This window comes from Gouania willdenowi, chromosome 1 (genome assembly GCF_900634775.1).
Source record: "Gouania willdenowi chromosome 1, fGouWil2.1, whole genome shotgun sequence".
In the NCBI taxonomy this organism is placed as follows: Eukaryota; Metazoa; Chordata; class Actinopteri; order Blenniiformes; family Gobiesocidae; genus Gouania; species Gouania willdenowi.
Window position 1 is genome coordinate 213829 of NC_041044.1, and position 15333 is coordinate 229161.

The 15333-nt window shown below is 38.6% G+C and overlaps 1 protein-coding gene across 1 annotated transcript; it reads left to right on the forward strand.

The window, feature by feature from the left end:
• The first annotated feature begins 275 nt into the window (after positions 1-275).
• Positions 276-14382, forward strand: LOC114470999 (potassium voltage-gated channel subfamily H member 1-like). Its single transcript, XM_028459477.1, has 5 exons — positions 276-405; positions 5636-5835; positions 6255-6507; positions 7916-8112; positions 11250-14382. Exons 1-5 carry the CDS (start codon positions 276-278, stop codon positions 12060-12062), a joined length of 1593 nt encoding a protein of 530 aa, XP_028315278.1. The 3' UTR covers positions 12063-14382.
• The last annotated feature ends 951 nt before the right edge of the window (positions 14383-15333 follow it).

Consider the following 15333-nt stretch of genomic DNA (forward strand, 5'->3'; position numbering starts at 1 on the left):
TCTGCTTTAAGCCAGATTTGGTTGCATCGTTCTATGTTAAAAGATGGCAGAGCTAATCCCCGAATCATATTTTCGGGTAGCCATTTTGTCTTGACCTTTGTTGACCTTTGGGCTTTAACTCAGGATCGCAAGGTGCTATCGAGATGGGGGCAATGGTTCCTGTATCGGCTTAACAGATCCCTTAACATAGGTGAGAACCGGACTTCTCGCCGGTTCCCTTCCCGCCCCCAGAGGCCGTTTCCCTCGTCACAGGCCTGAGGCCTAGGCCTTCCGAGATGAACTCGCTCATCCTTGCTCAGATCCCATCAAATGAGAGATCCACAGAAAGGTCTCACCAAGCCGAGTGTAGCTATGGTAGAACCGATGCTCTGGCGCCGTCTTCCGGGGAGCTAGAACCCACCAAAGGTTGGGGGTCCTACAACCAAAAGAGGATTGTAGTTGTTGAGACACGTGAAAGCTACTGATGGAAAGGCCTCAGAGAAGTCTACGACGTGAAATTCAGGTTCCTTGCTCAAGTTCTTCACATCGAAATTCACAATCAGATCCTGAGAGAATCTTGGATCTCGGGCCCCACGTTGTCAAATCAGGCAGTTTTTGTACGATTTTCACAAACAACACCTCATCGGAAAGGTCTCGTTAAGCCGAGTGCAGAACAGTTGGAATAGTTACTGTTGGTGCCTGCGTTTGGCCACCAAAAGCTAGGAAAATCCACTTTTTGAGAAGTTCTAACTCGAGTACCCTAAGTCACAGAGACTTCATTGGGGCATCTTTGGGAAGTCCCTGGGTGGGTTCTACAACATATTGAGGCCCCACTCCCATTGGCTCTTCCTGGGTCTACCTTTGTGACCACAGCGACGAGGGTCCTCATTTCCGAAAGTACACGCTGAGATGAATCCATTAATGTGTTTGGTTTTGTTGTAGCACCTTCTAGATCATGTCTGTAAAAACGTTAACAGGTTTCAAGTTAGCGCTAGGCCTCAAAGAGCTAAGAGAGATATTCAGAGCCCTTTAAACACATATCTTTGTTCCAACACTAACAGCATGAACAGGAAATGACCTCATATCATTGGGAGCATTTTCACACCTGCTATTAGCATAGATGCTAATTGAGCCAACAAAAGCCTCATTTCCTGATATTGGATTATTTTACAACTTAATCCCAACCACGTAGAACATTTTTACAGCTGGTTCAGATCAGACAAAGTCTGCGTTGTTTTTAAATATTTTCAAATGATTTATTAAATGTAAAAAACATTATATATATATATATATATATATATCTACACTTGTGGATTAAAAGCTTTTTTTAAATCAATATTGAGTTATACACATAATCTTTACTTTTATTTATTAACCTTTAAACAGAATCCTGACCCAAAACCCAATCTTGTAATGAAATCTAAAACATTTTTGTGATTATATAAAAATAATAAATGGTCTCACAGATAATATCACAAAATCAACAGTAATTCAAATCAATATTAAACATTTGATATGAGGAATCATCAGACAGGTAGATATTATTTAACATTTAAAATTATTTTCTTTAGCCTTTGGAGCGTTCAGCAAATACAAATATCTTTAATTTAATTATTTGTTAATGCTGCTGCTGTAGGGGTTCTATTGTTTTTGTAAATTATTGTATATCTGTATTATTTTTGTATATATTCTTTTTATATTAGTGGTGTTTTTCTGGACTGGCACCCTGTACAGAGTGTACCCCCATAAAAACGGATGGATTAATGGATGGATGGTGTTTTCCTATTTTTATATTTTTTAATTTTTTTTACAGAAATAAGTGAAATATCTTTTAAAATATCATCTCATTTATAAAGATTTAAAAATATATTGTTTAGTGCATGTCTAATAATTATTTTCTTACTTTATCTAGTTTTTAAGTGAAATCATAACACGTTTTTTTTTTTTTAAGAAAAAAACTTTATTCACATTGTTCCATCATTACAAGGTTTCAAACAGTTTTGAATTACACTTTAGCCTCGAGGTGTGGAAATATATTTAAATGTGAATGAATTTAAAAAAAAAGTCACTTCCTTAGCGTGCTAGCACCATAGCAACAGCATAAAGCAAGATGATGAAACAAACTACGGATCCTATACATAAACCTAATGGATACTGTAAGTTAAAGATACATTTCTCACTAGAAATGTCATCAAAACAAAGCTAAAGCTAAAGCTCTCTTAATATTGTTGTTCACAAAGGGGTTGACAGGTGGTCATGTACGCAAATGATGTGTAGGAACACATTCAAATGTGAAGGAATATAAATAAAAATATTGATAATAATGAAAAACAAAGAATAATTACAACATCCAATCGGCTCGTGCTTGGATATTTACCTGCTTTTGGTTTGATGTTTTGTGGCCTCTATATAGGTTGTCATAGCAACCACAGAAGAATGTACGTTGTACCAGAAAAAATACAGATGGTTTACATAAACTAAATGGATACTATGAAAGTTAAGGGTACATTTCTCACTAGAAATGTCATCAAAACAGTCTATCTTGAAATATATTATATATATATATATATTCATGAGTCAGCAGTGACGTGACTTGACTTCAGCCCGTTGAATTTCGTGCAGTTAATGCACGACAATACATGGTGCTGTTATTGCACAAAGACAACACTTTATTCATGCTCGAATAGCAGGAAATCATAGACATACTGTCGTGGTGCTAATGTACTGGGTTGCAGTGACAGAACCTCAGGTATGGATTAGATCCATCCAGAGTTCTTTAAGCTCCTGGTTGTTGTGGGGCTGTCATTGTTGACACGACTCTGCAATATCTTGTTGACATTGGGGGTGGGGCCTCTGGACTGGCAGACTCGGGTGGTGGTCCCTCTTTTTAAGAACTACAGAGGGATCTCACCCCTCAGCCTCCCTGGTAAGGACTGTTCAGGGTCCTGGAGAGGAGGTCCACCACATAAAATAATAGTATAATAATTAGGTGGGAGGGGAGTGAGTGGCTCGAGGCAAAGCCTATAGCTCTTCCGTGCCTTTAATATTATTCATCTTCCGCCAAAAGTTCGGCGCGTAACTAGTCCCAGAGTTTTGAGAAAACCCACGCAAAAGTTACATCAAAACATGCGTGATGGTCGGGAATCGCGTGCTATTATTTTTATAAGCGATTCGTTAAAGATTCCCAGAAAAAATTGCAAAAAACTGCGATTTTAAGGCCCATTGAAATGAATTGGAAATGAGATTTTTCAAAAACAATTTCACCAAAAAACAGGAGTCTCCCATTGAAATGAATGGGGTAACCATGGCAACTAGGCCTCTGACAGCACCGAAAACCTTCTCAATGAGGAATTTACAGGTTCTCTGAGTGATTTCAACTGATTTCAACCAGTCAAATCCTCTTCATCACCCATCCTCCTCTTTTGTGGGGTTTGCAGGTTCTCATTTCTCACCTACAACTTTAAACTTTAACTGTTTGGCCATTTTTCAACCAATTTCCACCATTTAAACTTTGAAATGTGTCAAAAATCCAGCTCTTCATCATCACCCATCCTCTTCATCACCAATTCACCTTTAGTGTGGAGTTTTCAGGTTCTCATTTAACACTTTGATCTTTAATTGCTCAGTCATTTTTTAATAGATTTCAACATTTCAAACTTTGACATGTTCAGCTGTTTGTTCACTTTCAGCTCATACTGGGATTTTTAAACACACTACTGTGTGAACTGGACTTCTAACTGGTTTAACTGGTTTGACTGGTTTTACTATTTACTCGGCTAATGTTAATGCTAGTGCAATGCTAATGCTAATACTAACACGATGCTAATGCTAATGTTAACGCAATGCTAATGTCAATGCTACACCAATGCTAACGCAGTGCTATTGTTAATGCTATGCCAATACTAACGTAATGCAATGCTAATGCTAACGCAATGCTAGTGCTAACACAATGCTAATGCTAACGCAATGCTAATTCTAACGCTTATTATAATGCTAACGCAATGCTAATGCTAACGCAATGCCAATGTCAATATTACGCCAATGCTAACGTAATGCTCATGCTAACGCAATGTTAATGCTAACACAATACTAATGCTAATGCAATGTCAATGCTAATGCTAATGCTAACACAATGCTAATGCTAACGCAAGGCTAAACACATAAAACTTAGAACTTTAACTGTTTGGCCATTTTTTTATGGATTTCCACCTTTCAAACCGGTAGCCACGCACGAGCCCCTCCCACGATTTCCGCGGAAATTGTCTAGTATTATAATAGTCCAGCACTTAACAGCACCAGGACACTGGGCTGATTTCGACACCTGGACTGGTGATGATCACGCCTGCAACTGCAACAGCCAGGGAGTAAAACACTTCAGGGCTGGATTCACTAAGATCTTAATCCAGTTGTTTCCCTAAATCCTTTAGTGACGTAGTTTGCTGTGACGTAGATCACAGCAATCATTAGTGCACGAGCAGAACTGGTGCAGACCGCCCCTATTAAAATAAGCGTTTTGCTCGTTTAATGTGGAGACATTTTTTCCCCCTCATTTTGTGGGTGCTCCGTTTGGTCCTGTAACTTTGCTCTGATCAGTGCATGAAAAATAGTCAGAATAGGACAGAAACCGTCCTATTGATCTGAGTTAATACATCTACACAGTCTGTCAATCAGTCTGTATTATTTGAAGATGATCTACTGACCATCATCCAACAGGTTTGAGCAGCGCTATGTCACCAAACTCTCATATGTGACCATCAGTGATGATGCGTAACTTACGCATCTGATCTGCTGATCTGCACACACGCACACACACAGACACAGAACATGAAGCGCTTTGCTCCCGCTGCATTCATTTATTTGCATTTCCTTCTCCCATATTTTTGCTCCCCCTGAGAGCTCCGCCTACTATTCATAATAATTAAACGCGCTAAATGGAATGACATTTGGAAGCGCAGCGGAGACGCACACCTGATTACCTGGGCTTTGTACTCCTTATTAGTGCTTGGGGTGACGTTTGCACAGGTTTTAATAACACTAAACCTTTAGTGAATCCACCCCTAAGTATAGATAGCAGAATCAGAAAGCATTAGATCAGCAATTCTCAACTGGTGGGTCGGGACCCAAAAGTGGGTCGCGGACCTGTACTGAGTGGGTCGCCAACAGTTGGTCAAAAATAAATAAATACTTAATGTCTCTCATGTTGGACTTGCCTTTTATTTTAAAATAAACTTTTCTTTTGACAGGCATGCTGTGGACTGCAGGTTGCACAGAAAAAAATATAGATTTATGATTTTAAAAAGATAATGTATGTGTTTTCAACAGCTATTTTTCAAAAACTAAATTTGGTTGGTTGAATTCTAAACAAAGTGGGTCAGGATTTAATGACCGTGGAAAATGTGGGTCCCAGGGTGAGACCAGTTGAGAACCCCTGCTTTAGATGACTGGAATAAGGAACGACTTATCCTTATTTGTATGTTAGGGTTTGAAGAACCTGTTAATAATATTTTATGTTCAGTTCTCAGTAAATGCAGTGGGATCTATTTCTATGAGCTGGATTTCTTTTGTTGAAGCGTAGCCACAGTGCTAAGGCTTGGAGGAGTTGCTTTGATGTTGCTTTGATGTGTTTTTTAAACTTATGATTCTGTTGTGTTTGCAGCACTGCTCTACGCCACCATCTTTGGTAACGTCACCACCATCTTCCAGCAGATGTACGCCAACACCAACCGCTACCACGAGATGCTCAACAGTGTGAGAGACTTCCTGAAACTCTACCAGGTTCCCAAAGGCCTGAGTGAGCGAGTCATGGACTACATCGTGTCCACATGGTCCATGTCCAGAGGCATCGACACAGACAAGGTATAGGCTCCTCCCACAATGTTCCTAGAGTTCAGAGAGTGTACATTCTTATCTGTTTTCATCAGCTTTCTCTATTCACATGGTTAATGGACTTAAATGAACTATTGTTAATAATCTTAGATTTGTTATTCATGCTGAAATCACACGTAGCAGGATATTGACATGTTTGTGTGTTTGCTACACTTACTTGTTTTATAACATGTGGCTGAATATAAGTGTAGCATTTACACATTTACATGTTGTGTAAATGTGTTATTTTGTCCTAAACCTGAAGGTGATGGAACGTTCCATCACATTTGGTCATTTCTGCTTGATTTGGTTTAGAAAAATGAAACCATGAGAAGAACATGTAAACTCCAGGTAGATGAGGTGCTTCCTTCAGGCTACACTCACCTGTGACCTCTGACCTTTGGTTCCAGGTGCTGCAGATCTGTCCTAAAGACATGCGAGCAGACATCTGCGTCCACCTCAACAGGAAAGTGTTTAAAGAACACCCGGCGTTTCGTCTGGCCAGTGATGGGTGTCTGCGGGCCCTGGCCATGGAGTTCCAGACCGTCCACAGCGCCCCAGGAGACCTCATCTACCATGCCGGGGAGAGTGTGGACAGCCTCTGCTTCGTGGTGTCGGGGTCACTGGAGGTCATTCAGGACGATGAGGTGGTGGCCATTTTAGGTGAGATGTTGGTTAATGTAGGACATGTGTGATGGAGGTCAGACAGAAGCAAACATGTGGGTGAAGGACAGAGTGAAGACATGAGGAGGGATGTGGGAGGTCTACTGGACTGGAATGGGACAAAAAAATGGTCCCGGGCATTGAGACCCACACACCAGGTATTTATAGAAAGACAATGAAACCTATGAATGAAAACCTACTACATACTGTATATACACACCATCCTCCCAGTCCCGTTATTCTATACAGTACTTAGCGTAAAGCTAAAAGCTGACTGATCTATTTAACCTCCTGAACAATGTACAACATATAACGGGATCCGGAAATTAGGACAGAGAAGAATAGAGGTGAGACATGATCATTGATGAATATTAAAATGAATAAATATTTTTATAGACTATTTATTCACCACATCAGCACAGCAACACAGAATATTTCCTCAAATATGGCAACCTTTAAAAAGTGAAAGGAGACAAACAGAGAAAAAATAACACCTGATTGACTGACTTATATGATCACAGTACTGGTATCTAAAAACATGTGGGAAAATAGTTTAATCATGTATTCTATACAGTACTTACTTAGAGGAACCAGCATTTTTAATAATTAGAGACAGTGAGAGGTTAAAGATGGAAGAAAACAGCTGTTTATATAAACAATACCTCATTCTTATATTTATTCCACCTACCGTCTTATACATTAAGATCTATTAAGATGCACTAATTCTGATAAATTATAATTTAAGCATTTTCTGAACACGTTGTCCAATGATAGTAAAGTTTAATCTAATCTGATACATTATAATGAGTGTTTTAATCATTTTATTTGACCTCATCTCACTGTTCTACACTGTAAATAAAACATTAAACATGTCTGTGGCACACATATAGGAAATGAGTTTAAAACAGGAAGTGGAAATGAGTTTAAAACAGGAAGTGGAAATGAGTTTAAAACAGGAAGTGGAAATGAGTTTAAAACAGGAAGTGGAAATGAGCTTAAAACAGGAAGTGGAAATGAGTTTAAAACAGGAAGTGGAAATGAGTTTAAAACAGGAAGTGGAAATGAGCTTAAAACAGGAAGTGGAAATGAGTTTAAAACAGGAAGTGGAAATGAGTTTAAAACAGGAAGTGGAAATGAGCTTAAAACAGGAAGTGGAAGTGAGTTTAAAAGCTGAAGGATTGGTTCATGTGATGTGAACGATGCTGTGTGTGTGTGTGTGTGTGTGTGTGTGTGTGTGTGTGTGTGTGTGTGTGTGTGTGTGTATGTGTGTGTGTGTGTGTGTGTGTGTATGTGTGTGTGTGTGTGTGTGTGTGCGTGTGTGTGTGTGTGTGTGTGTGTGTGTGTGTGTGTGTGTGTGTGTGTGTGTGTGTGTGTGTGTGTGTGTGTGTGTGTGTGTGTGTGTGTGCAGGTAAAGGTGATGTGTTTGGGGACATCTTCTGGAAAGAGATGACCTTGGCTCAGTCGTGCGCTAACGTGCGCGCTCTGACCTACTGTGACCTTCACATCATCAAACGAGACGCGCTGCAGAAAGTTCTGGAGTTTTACGCGAACTTTGCAAATCACTTCTCAAGGAATCTGGTTTTGACCTACAACCTGAGGAAGAGAGTGAGTCCTCCATGTGTGTGTGTGTGTGTGTGTGTGTGTGTGTGTGTGTGTCTGTGTGTGTGTGTCTGTGTGTGTGTGTGTGTGTGTGTGTGTGTGTGTGTGTGTGTGTGTGTGTGTGTGTGTGTGTGTGTGTGTCTGTGTGTGTGTGTGTGTGTGTGTGTGTGTGTGTGTCTCTCTGTGTGTGTGTGTGTGTGTGTGTGTGTGTGTGTGTGTGTGTGTGTGCGTGTGTGTCTGTGTGTGTGTGTGTGTGTGTCTGTGTGTGCGTGCATCTGTGTGTGTGTGTGTTTTGCATCTCTAGTAAAAACCCTCGTGTCGTGTTCTGCTCAGTAATCTATTACAGTAATGAACTAATGAACGACCTCTGAAGGTGAAGGTCACCTCCACTAAGCTGCTGCTTCATTAGAAAATGTGTGTGTGTGTGTGTGTGCGTGTGTGTGCGTGTGTGTGTATAAACTAGGTTTTTATAAATCAATAGAAAGGAAATATGAAATATGTCTCAAACAAACTTTAAACCACACCTCCATCAATGTGTCCCATTGACTGAATGAACCGGTGTGTGACACGAGGATGTTATACTTTAATGTGATGTCACCACAGTAGCTCCGCCCACATGCGAGAGAAGCCTCTGATTGAAACAGAGTGAAGAAAAAACAGCAGATAATAATTGTAAATATTATAAATAAGTAGAAATAATTGCAGTTTTTAACCTTCAGTGATGATAATAGCTGTTTATGCGCCTGCACCACTGGATAGGTGTACTAATACAGAGGTTCTCAACATCTGGGTTGCTACCAACGGTCGCATTTATCCAGTATTTTCTGTCATTGACCAGTTTTTCAAATACAGTCCCCTCCAAAATATTGGAATGGAAAGGTTCATTTCTTTGTTTTTGTTTTATACTGAAGATATTTGGGTTTCAGACCAAAAAACATGAATATGAGACAAAAGTTCAGAATTCCAGCTTTTATTTTATGGTATTTACATCTTGACATGTTAAACAACTCAGGACAGAACACCTTTTGTTTGACCACACCCACTTTTCAAGTGAGCAAAAGTACTGTAACATGTGACTGATTACTTAAATATTAAATAATTATTGTTTTTGGGTTTCACCTGTGAAAACTACATTTACTGTTAAACAAACATGAAGACCATAGAGATGTCTATGGGAGAAAAACAAAGCACTTTGAAGCTGAGAGAAGAAGGAAATGATCAGAGATGTTGTACAAACATTGGGCATAAACAACATAACAATATGGAATGTCCTGAAAAAGAAAGAAACTACTGGTGAACTGAGCAACAGACATGGAACAGGTCCACCAAGGGTATCAACAGCAGTTGATGAAAGAAACATTGTGAGAACTGTGAAGAAACACCTAAAGACAACAGTCAGTGACATCACTGCACCTCCACAGGACTGGGGTGAAGGTACCACAATCCACTGTTAGAAGAAATATAGAGATCATACCACTAGATGCAAACCACTCATCAGCAAAAAGAATCAGAAGACCAGATTGGATTTAGCAAAGAAGTTCAGAGATGATCCACAAAAGTTTAGGAACAAAGTTTAATGAACTGATGAGACCAAGATGAAGCTCTACCAAAGTGATGGAAAGACCAAAGTATGGAGAAAGATCTGCTTATGATCCAAGACACACAAGCTCATCTGTGAAGCATGGTGGAGGTAATATCATGGCTTAGGCTTACATGGCTGCTTCTGGAACAGCCTCACTAGTCTTTATTGATGATGTCACTCATGATGGTAGCAGCAGAATGAATTCTGAAGTCTACAAAACCATTTGTCTGGAAATTTACAGAAAAATACATCCAAACTAATCAGGAGAAGCTTCATCATCCAACAAGACAAAGACCCAAAACACACACTGTCAACACAACAAAGGACTTCATCAGAGGGAGAAGTAGAAGGTCTTAGACTGACCAATCACTGGACCTTCACCCAGTAGAACATTTAAGCTCCTGAAGAGGAGGAACCTCCAGAAACAAAGAAGAAGTTAAAGAAGCTGCAGTAAAAGGTCTGGAAAAAAATTTCACATGAAGAATGCAACAGTCTGGTGAAGTCAATGAGTCACTGTACAGGATATTGATTATCTATAGTCTGTTGATCTATTGGCTTCACTTCAGCTCAAAGTTTCTCCATAAATAAGTTGTGAATAAACTCAGCAGCAGGAGGTTCAAATGTTCTGATGGATTATATGAACAGTTAATATCTGTTTCTGAGTTTCCATAAATCAAGGCCTCTATATACATTTATTTATATATATATAAATATGTGTGTGTATATGTATATAAATATAGTATATACAGTGTTAATTTTGACAATACATTTTAATTTAGTTTTAAGTCTTTTGACTAAAATTATTTTTAGTCTTAGTCAAGATTTAGTCATCTGATTTGTTTTAATTTTAGTCTTATTTTAGTCGACTAAATTAATAACAGATTTACTAGACCATGTTTTATCACAAACAAACTAAACCTACTGTAAGTTATGTTTCATGCATGTGTTGAAAGGATTCGCTCAGTGAAAAGATGAGGTCGTGACAGGTCGAACCAATGAGAGCCCAACAGGAAAAACGTCATATCTGCTGCACAACGCAGTATCAAAACTAACAGAAGACCATCACAGCTGTGTTTTTAAACATCTGGATATATTGTTGAAACCACAACAAGAAGAGGCTTTAGAACCGTCATCTGATGGCTCCGTTTAGGGAAAAACAACTATGTTTGTTACACTATTGTTGTCAGATCCACTCGTCGTTTGATTGGTTACTCTGTGTGTTTGTCCCGCCCCACTCAGCACTTCAGACTAATCACCTGTATATGAATAATCTGAGGAGATTAGGATGATTCCAGACTCTACATCTCTTTGTTTTTGTCTTGTTCTTTATTTGTTGACGATAAATCAATTTAGTCATAGTTTTAGTCTCAATCAATGACTTCTTTTTCAGTTTTTTTTTAGTTTTTGTCCATAAAAATGTATTTGTGACAAAAACAATGACAAAAATATTCAGTCAACAAAATGAACACTAAAATATTTCAGATATAAACTAAATGAACCATGTGACTCCTTAGTGAGATTATAGTGGTTCTAACCATGTGTTTAATCTGAATTCTAACAGATTATCTTCAGAAAGATCAGTGATCTGAAGCGTGAGGAGGAGGAGATGTTGAAGAGGAAGAATGAAGCCCCTCTGAACCTCCCCCCGGACCACCCGGTGCGACGGCTCTTCCAGCGGTTCCGTCAGCAGAGGGAGGCGCGGCTAGCTGCTGAGAGGATGCTACAGGCTGCAGGTGACGTGGAGAAAGGGGGCGTGGCCCAGGAGCGACCCACGGGTCCAGAGGTCCTAGCCTCCACCAGCATCACCATGGTAACTGAGAGCCTGACCACGCCCACCACCTCCTCCAGTCGAGTCCTGCTGCACACACCCCTCACACAGAACCTGACTAACATCTGTACCACATCTGTAGAGGCCAAAAGCAGAGGTTGGGGGCACTTTAAGGGGTCAGGGGTCAAAGCTGAGTCATGGAGCAGCGTCTCTAAGGCCGAGTCCATGGAAACGTTACCAGACAGAACTAAAAACAACCACCACACCTCCCTCAAAAAGACCGACTCCTGTGACAGTGGCATCACTAAGAGTGACCTCCGGCTGGATAATGTGGGCGGGGCCAGAACGCCTCAGGACAGAAGTCCTGTCCAATCAGATGAGAAGAAGGTGTTCTGTCCAATCCCAGAGCAGAGCCTCCAGGCTTCTTTGTTGGAGCTCAAACAGGAAGTGAGAGCAGACATCAGATCTCTAAACAGTCGGATGTCCTCGCTAGAGTCACAACTCGCTGAGATGCTTCAACTTCTTAGATCCAGGAAGTCGTCCGGGTCCTTCTTTGAAATATCTCGGCCCCCCTCCCCCAATTCAGACAGAGACAGTCTCTCCTGAACGTCTTCATCCAAAGATTCACAATATATAACAATATAATAGATAAAGGTTCATTTCATCCACTTCTAGTCCAGCTCTACTCCTTTAGGTTCTATGTTTGTTTTAAGGTTAGCGTAGCACTTAGCAGGCTAGCTTTCCCACTTAGCTAACCACAGCCAAACATGTGAGGAGTTAAAGTAAAGTGCACTGATTGGTCGAGAGGTGTACGGGTCATAGTTTATAGAGAATCTGTTTATATTTAATAAACACTAAACATTTGTGACACAACACGAGAAAATAAGTCAAGGAAACACAGAGAAACTTTCATTTTCTTTTGGTTCTTTTGTAAAACATGAAGAATTGAAGAAGTCAAAGCTTCAAACAACAGGATCAAAGGTTTGAAAACTGGAAACTTTGTGTTTGTGTAAAATCCACAACTAATGATCAAAATGACTTTCTTTGGTGTTACATTTTTCTTTTTAGTTTTGGCCAATCAGCATCTATTCTGATTATCACACAAACGCTAACGACAGTCAGCTTGTTCTCCTCTGCACTTCTTTTCAGACACATTTATTTTGGGCCTAAATCCTTTTTTCCCTATTGCTGCATCGCATTGAGTCACAAACAAGACAAGAACATGTTAGCTTAACGATAGAGGCGCTATGAGCAGAGGTTAGCTCCTAAAAGTGTTTCTAAATGAACGCTGAACTGGTACTGATTTAAAGATATAAACAATGATTGGGTTCATGTAACAGCACAGCTGTCGTTACTGCCCCCTGCTGGATTTATTTATACTGTCAACAATCAAATGGACAGAACTTCTTCAAATATTCTTTGATTTCTACGTTTGTGACACCTTTAGAAAACTTAGAAATCACACATTCAGAATCTGCTTTTCTCATGGTGTGTCCCATACATCATAGTTTCACATCTCAAAGGATAGCTTCAGAATGCTACAATGCTAACGGATGATAAAACTATATATAATCAATGTTTGGGTTTTACACTGTGAACAGTTTTTTTTTTAGAAACTTTAGCCTGACATCATTTTAACATTTGTTTTTTTAAATCTAAACGTAAGTGAGTCGAGAAAACAATGTATTTTAAAAGGTATTCAGACTAAAGCACAACATACTGTACCTCAGAATATTCATCATTAAAATGTAATATGAGACAAATGGAAGCTTTCCAGCTCTTTGGTTCTGTGTAACAACTGAGGTGTTCAAAGAGGAACCAAAGAGGAACCGTAGCAGTGTGAACACAAACGTCTTCCATTGTGTCGTCTTCACTCTGCTCAAACTGAGCTGCTCTGGTTCCACTGGGACTGAACCAACAGAACCAATGGAACCAGTGGAACCAATGGAACCAATGGAACCAGTGGAACCAACAGAACCAATGGAACCAATGGAACCAATGGAACCAGTGGAACCAATGGAACCAATGGAACCAGTGGAACCAACAGAACCAATGGAACCAGTGGAACCAACAGAACCAATGGAACCAGTGGAACCAACAGAACCAATGGAACCAATGGAACCAATGGAACCATGGTACATGTAACGTCTCAGGCTGTGGACAGGTCTGATGTATCTACAGCAATACGTATGTAGTGTTGTTCTCTGCAACACTTTGACTTTGACACTGTGACTATGACTCAGCTGCTTCCACCGGATCAATAATGATCATCAGAAAGAAAAGATATCAATAATCACACAGAGTGAATCTGGAGGTGAATTAAAGGTTAAAGATGATTATTGTAAACACTGAACACAGACCAAAAAAGAAGAAGAACTTCATCCAAAGTGAAAAATCTGTTTGATTGATTATGGAATGTATTCAAGTGCACGTCAGTGATGTAAACGTGCACATTGTCCTAATGACATGTGAAGCTGAAGCTCACATTCACTTCCTGTTGTCACTTTAAATCCTTTTAAGCCAGGGTCACATGACAGGAAGTCACAGCTCATTTCTATCAAAGTAAAACTAATCAAACTAATGGATCCTTTGATTAGTGAATGTAATGGTTTTATAGAACAATGACCTGAAATACTGAATCTAAATGATCATCTGTGTATGTTGGTGTATATCATGGATGGATGGATGAATAAGACGAATATATGAATGGATGGATGGATGGATGGATGGATGGATGGTTCATAAAGCTCTGATATCTGTTGTTCTGCATGAGCCTCAAAGTAATTTAATGTGTTAAAGTGAAAGTGATCGTGAGTCCCAGAGGACACGCCCCCACGTCTGAGCATGAGCAGAATGCCTCGTCATCATAAACACTGATGATAACTTCTGCTCAGCATCATTAGCATCATTAGCATCATTAGCAACAATGGAACAGCCACAATAAATGATGATAAACTTCCTTCTTCTCGTCTGAAGCTCTTTATTTAAATCACTTTAGTTTATTATTATTTATTTATTTATTTGTCTTTTAATTTGACATGTGAATTACAATCCCAGTAAAACACAAACAAGATGTAAACAAACCTGCAGAAGGTTTTCAGATGTGAAGAAACATTTCTTACGGGACGAAATTCATTTAAAAGAAAACAATCGACTGATAAACTTCATCTATATATTATTCATTTATGTGTATATGATCTATATATGTATATATTATCTATACATGTGTATATGATCTATATATGTATATATTATCTATACATGTGTATATGATCTATATATGTATATATTATCTATACATGTGTATATGATCTATATATGTATATATGATCTATACATGTGTATATGATCTATATATGTGTATATGATCTATATATGTATATATTATCTATACATGTGTATATGATCTATATATGTGTATATGATCTATATATGTATATATTATCTATACATGTGTATATGATCTATATATGTATATATGATCTATACATGTGTATATGATCTATATATGTGTATATGATCTATATATGTATATATTATCTATACATGTGTATATGATCTATATATGTATATATTATCTATACATGTGTATATGATCTATATATGTATATATTATCTATATATGTGTATATGATCTATATATGTATATATTATCTATACATGTGTATATGATCTATATATGTGTATATGATCTATATATGTATATATTATCTATACATGTGTATATGATCTATATATGTATATATTATCTATACATGTGTATATGATCTATATATGAATATATTATCTATACATGTGTATATGATCTATATATGTATATATGATCTATACATGTGTATATGATCTATATATGTATATATTATCTATATATGTGTAT

Coding starts and splice junctions, on each gene's coding strand:
- LOC114470999 (XM_028459477.1), top strand. CDS start 276: ATGAACTCGCTCATCCTTGCTCAGATCCCATCAAATGAGAGATCCACA. Junction 6,508..7,915: donor TGAGGTGGTGGCCATTTTAG/GTGAGATGTTGG, acceptor GTGTGTGTGCAG/GTAAAGGTGATGTGTTTGGG. Junction 8,113..11,249: donor CCTACAACCTGAGGAAGAGA/GTGAGTCCTCCA, acceptor GAATTCTAACAG/ATTATCTTCAGAAAGATCAG.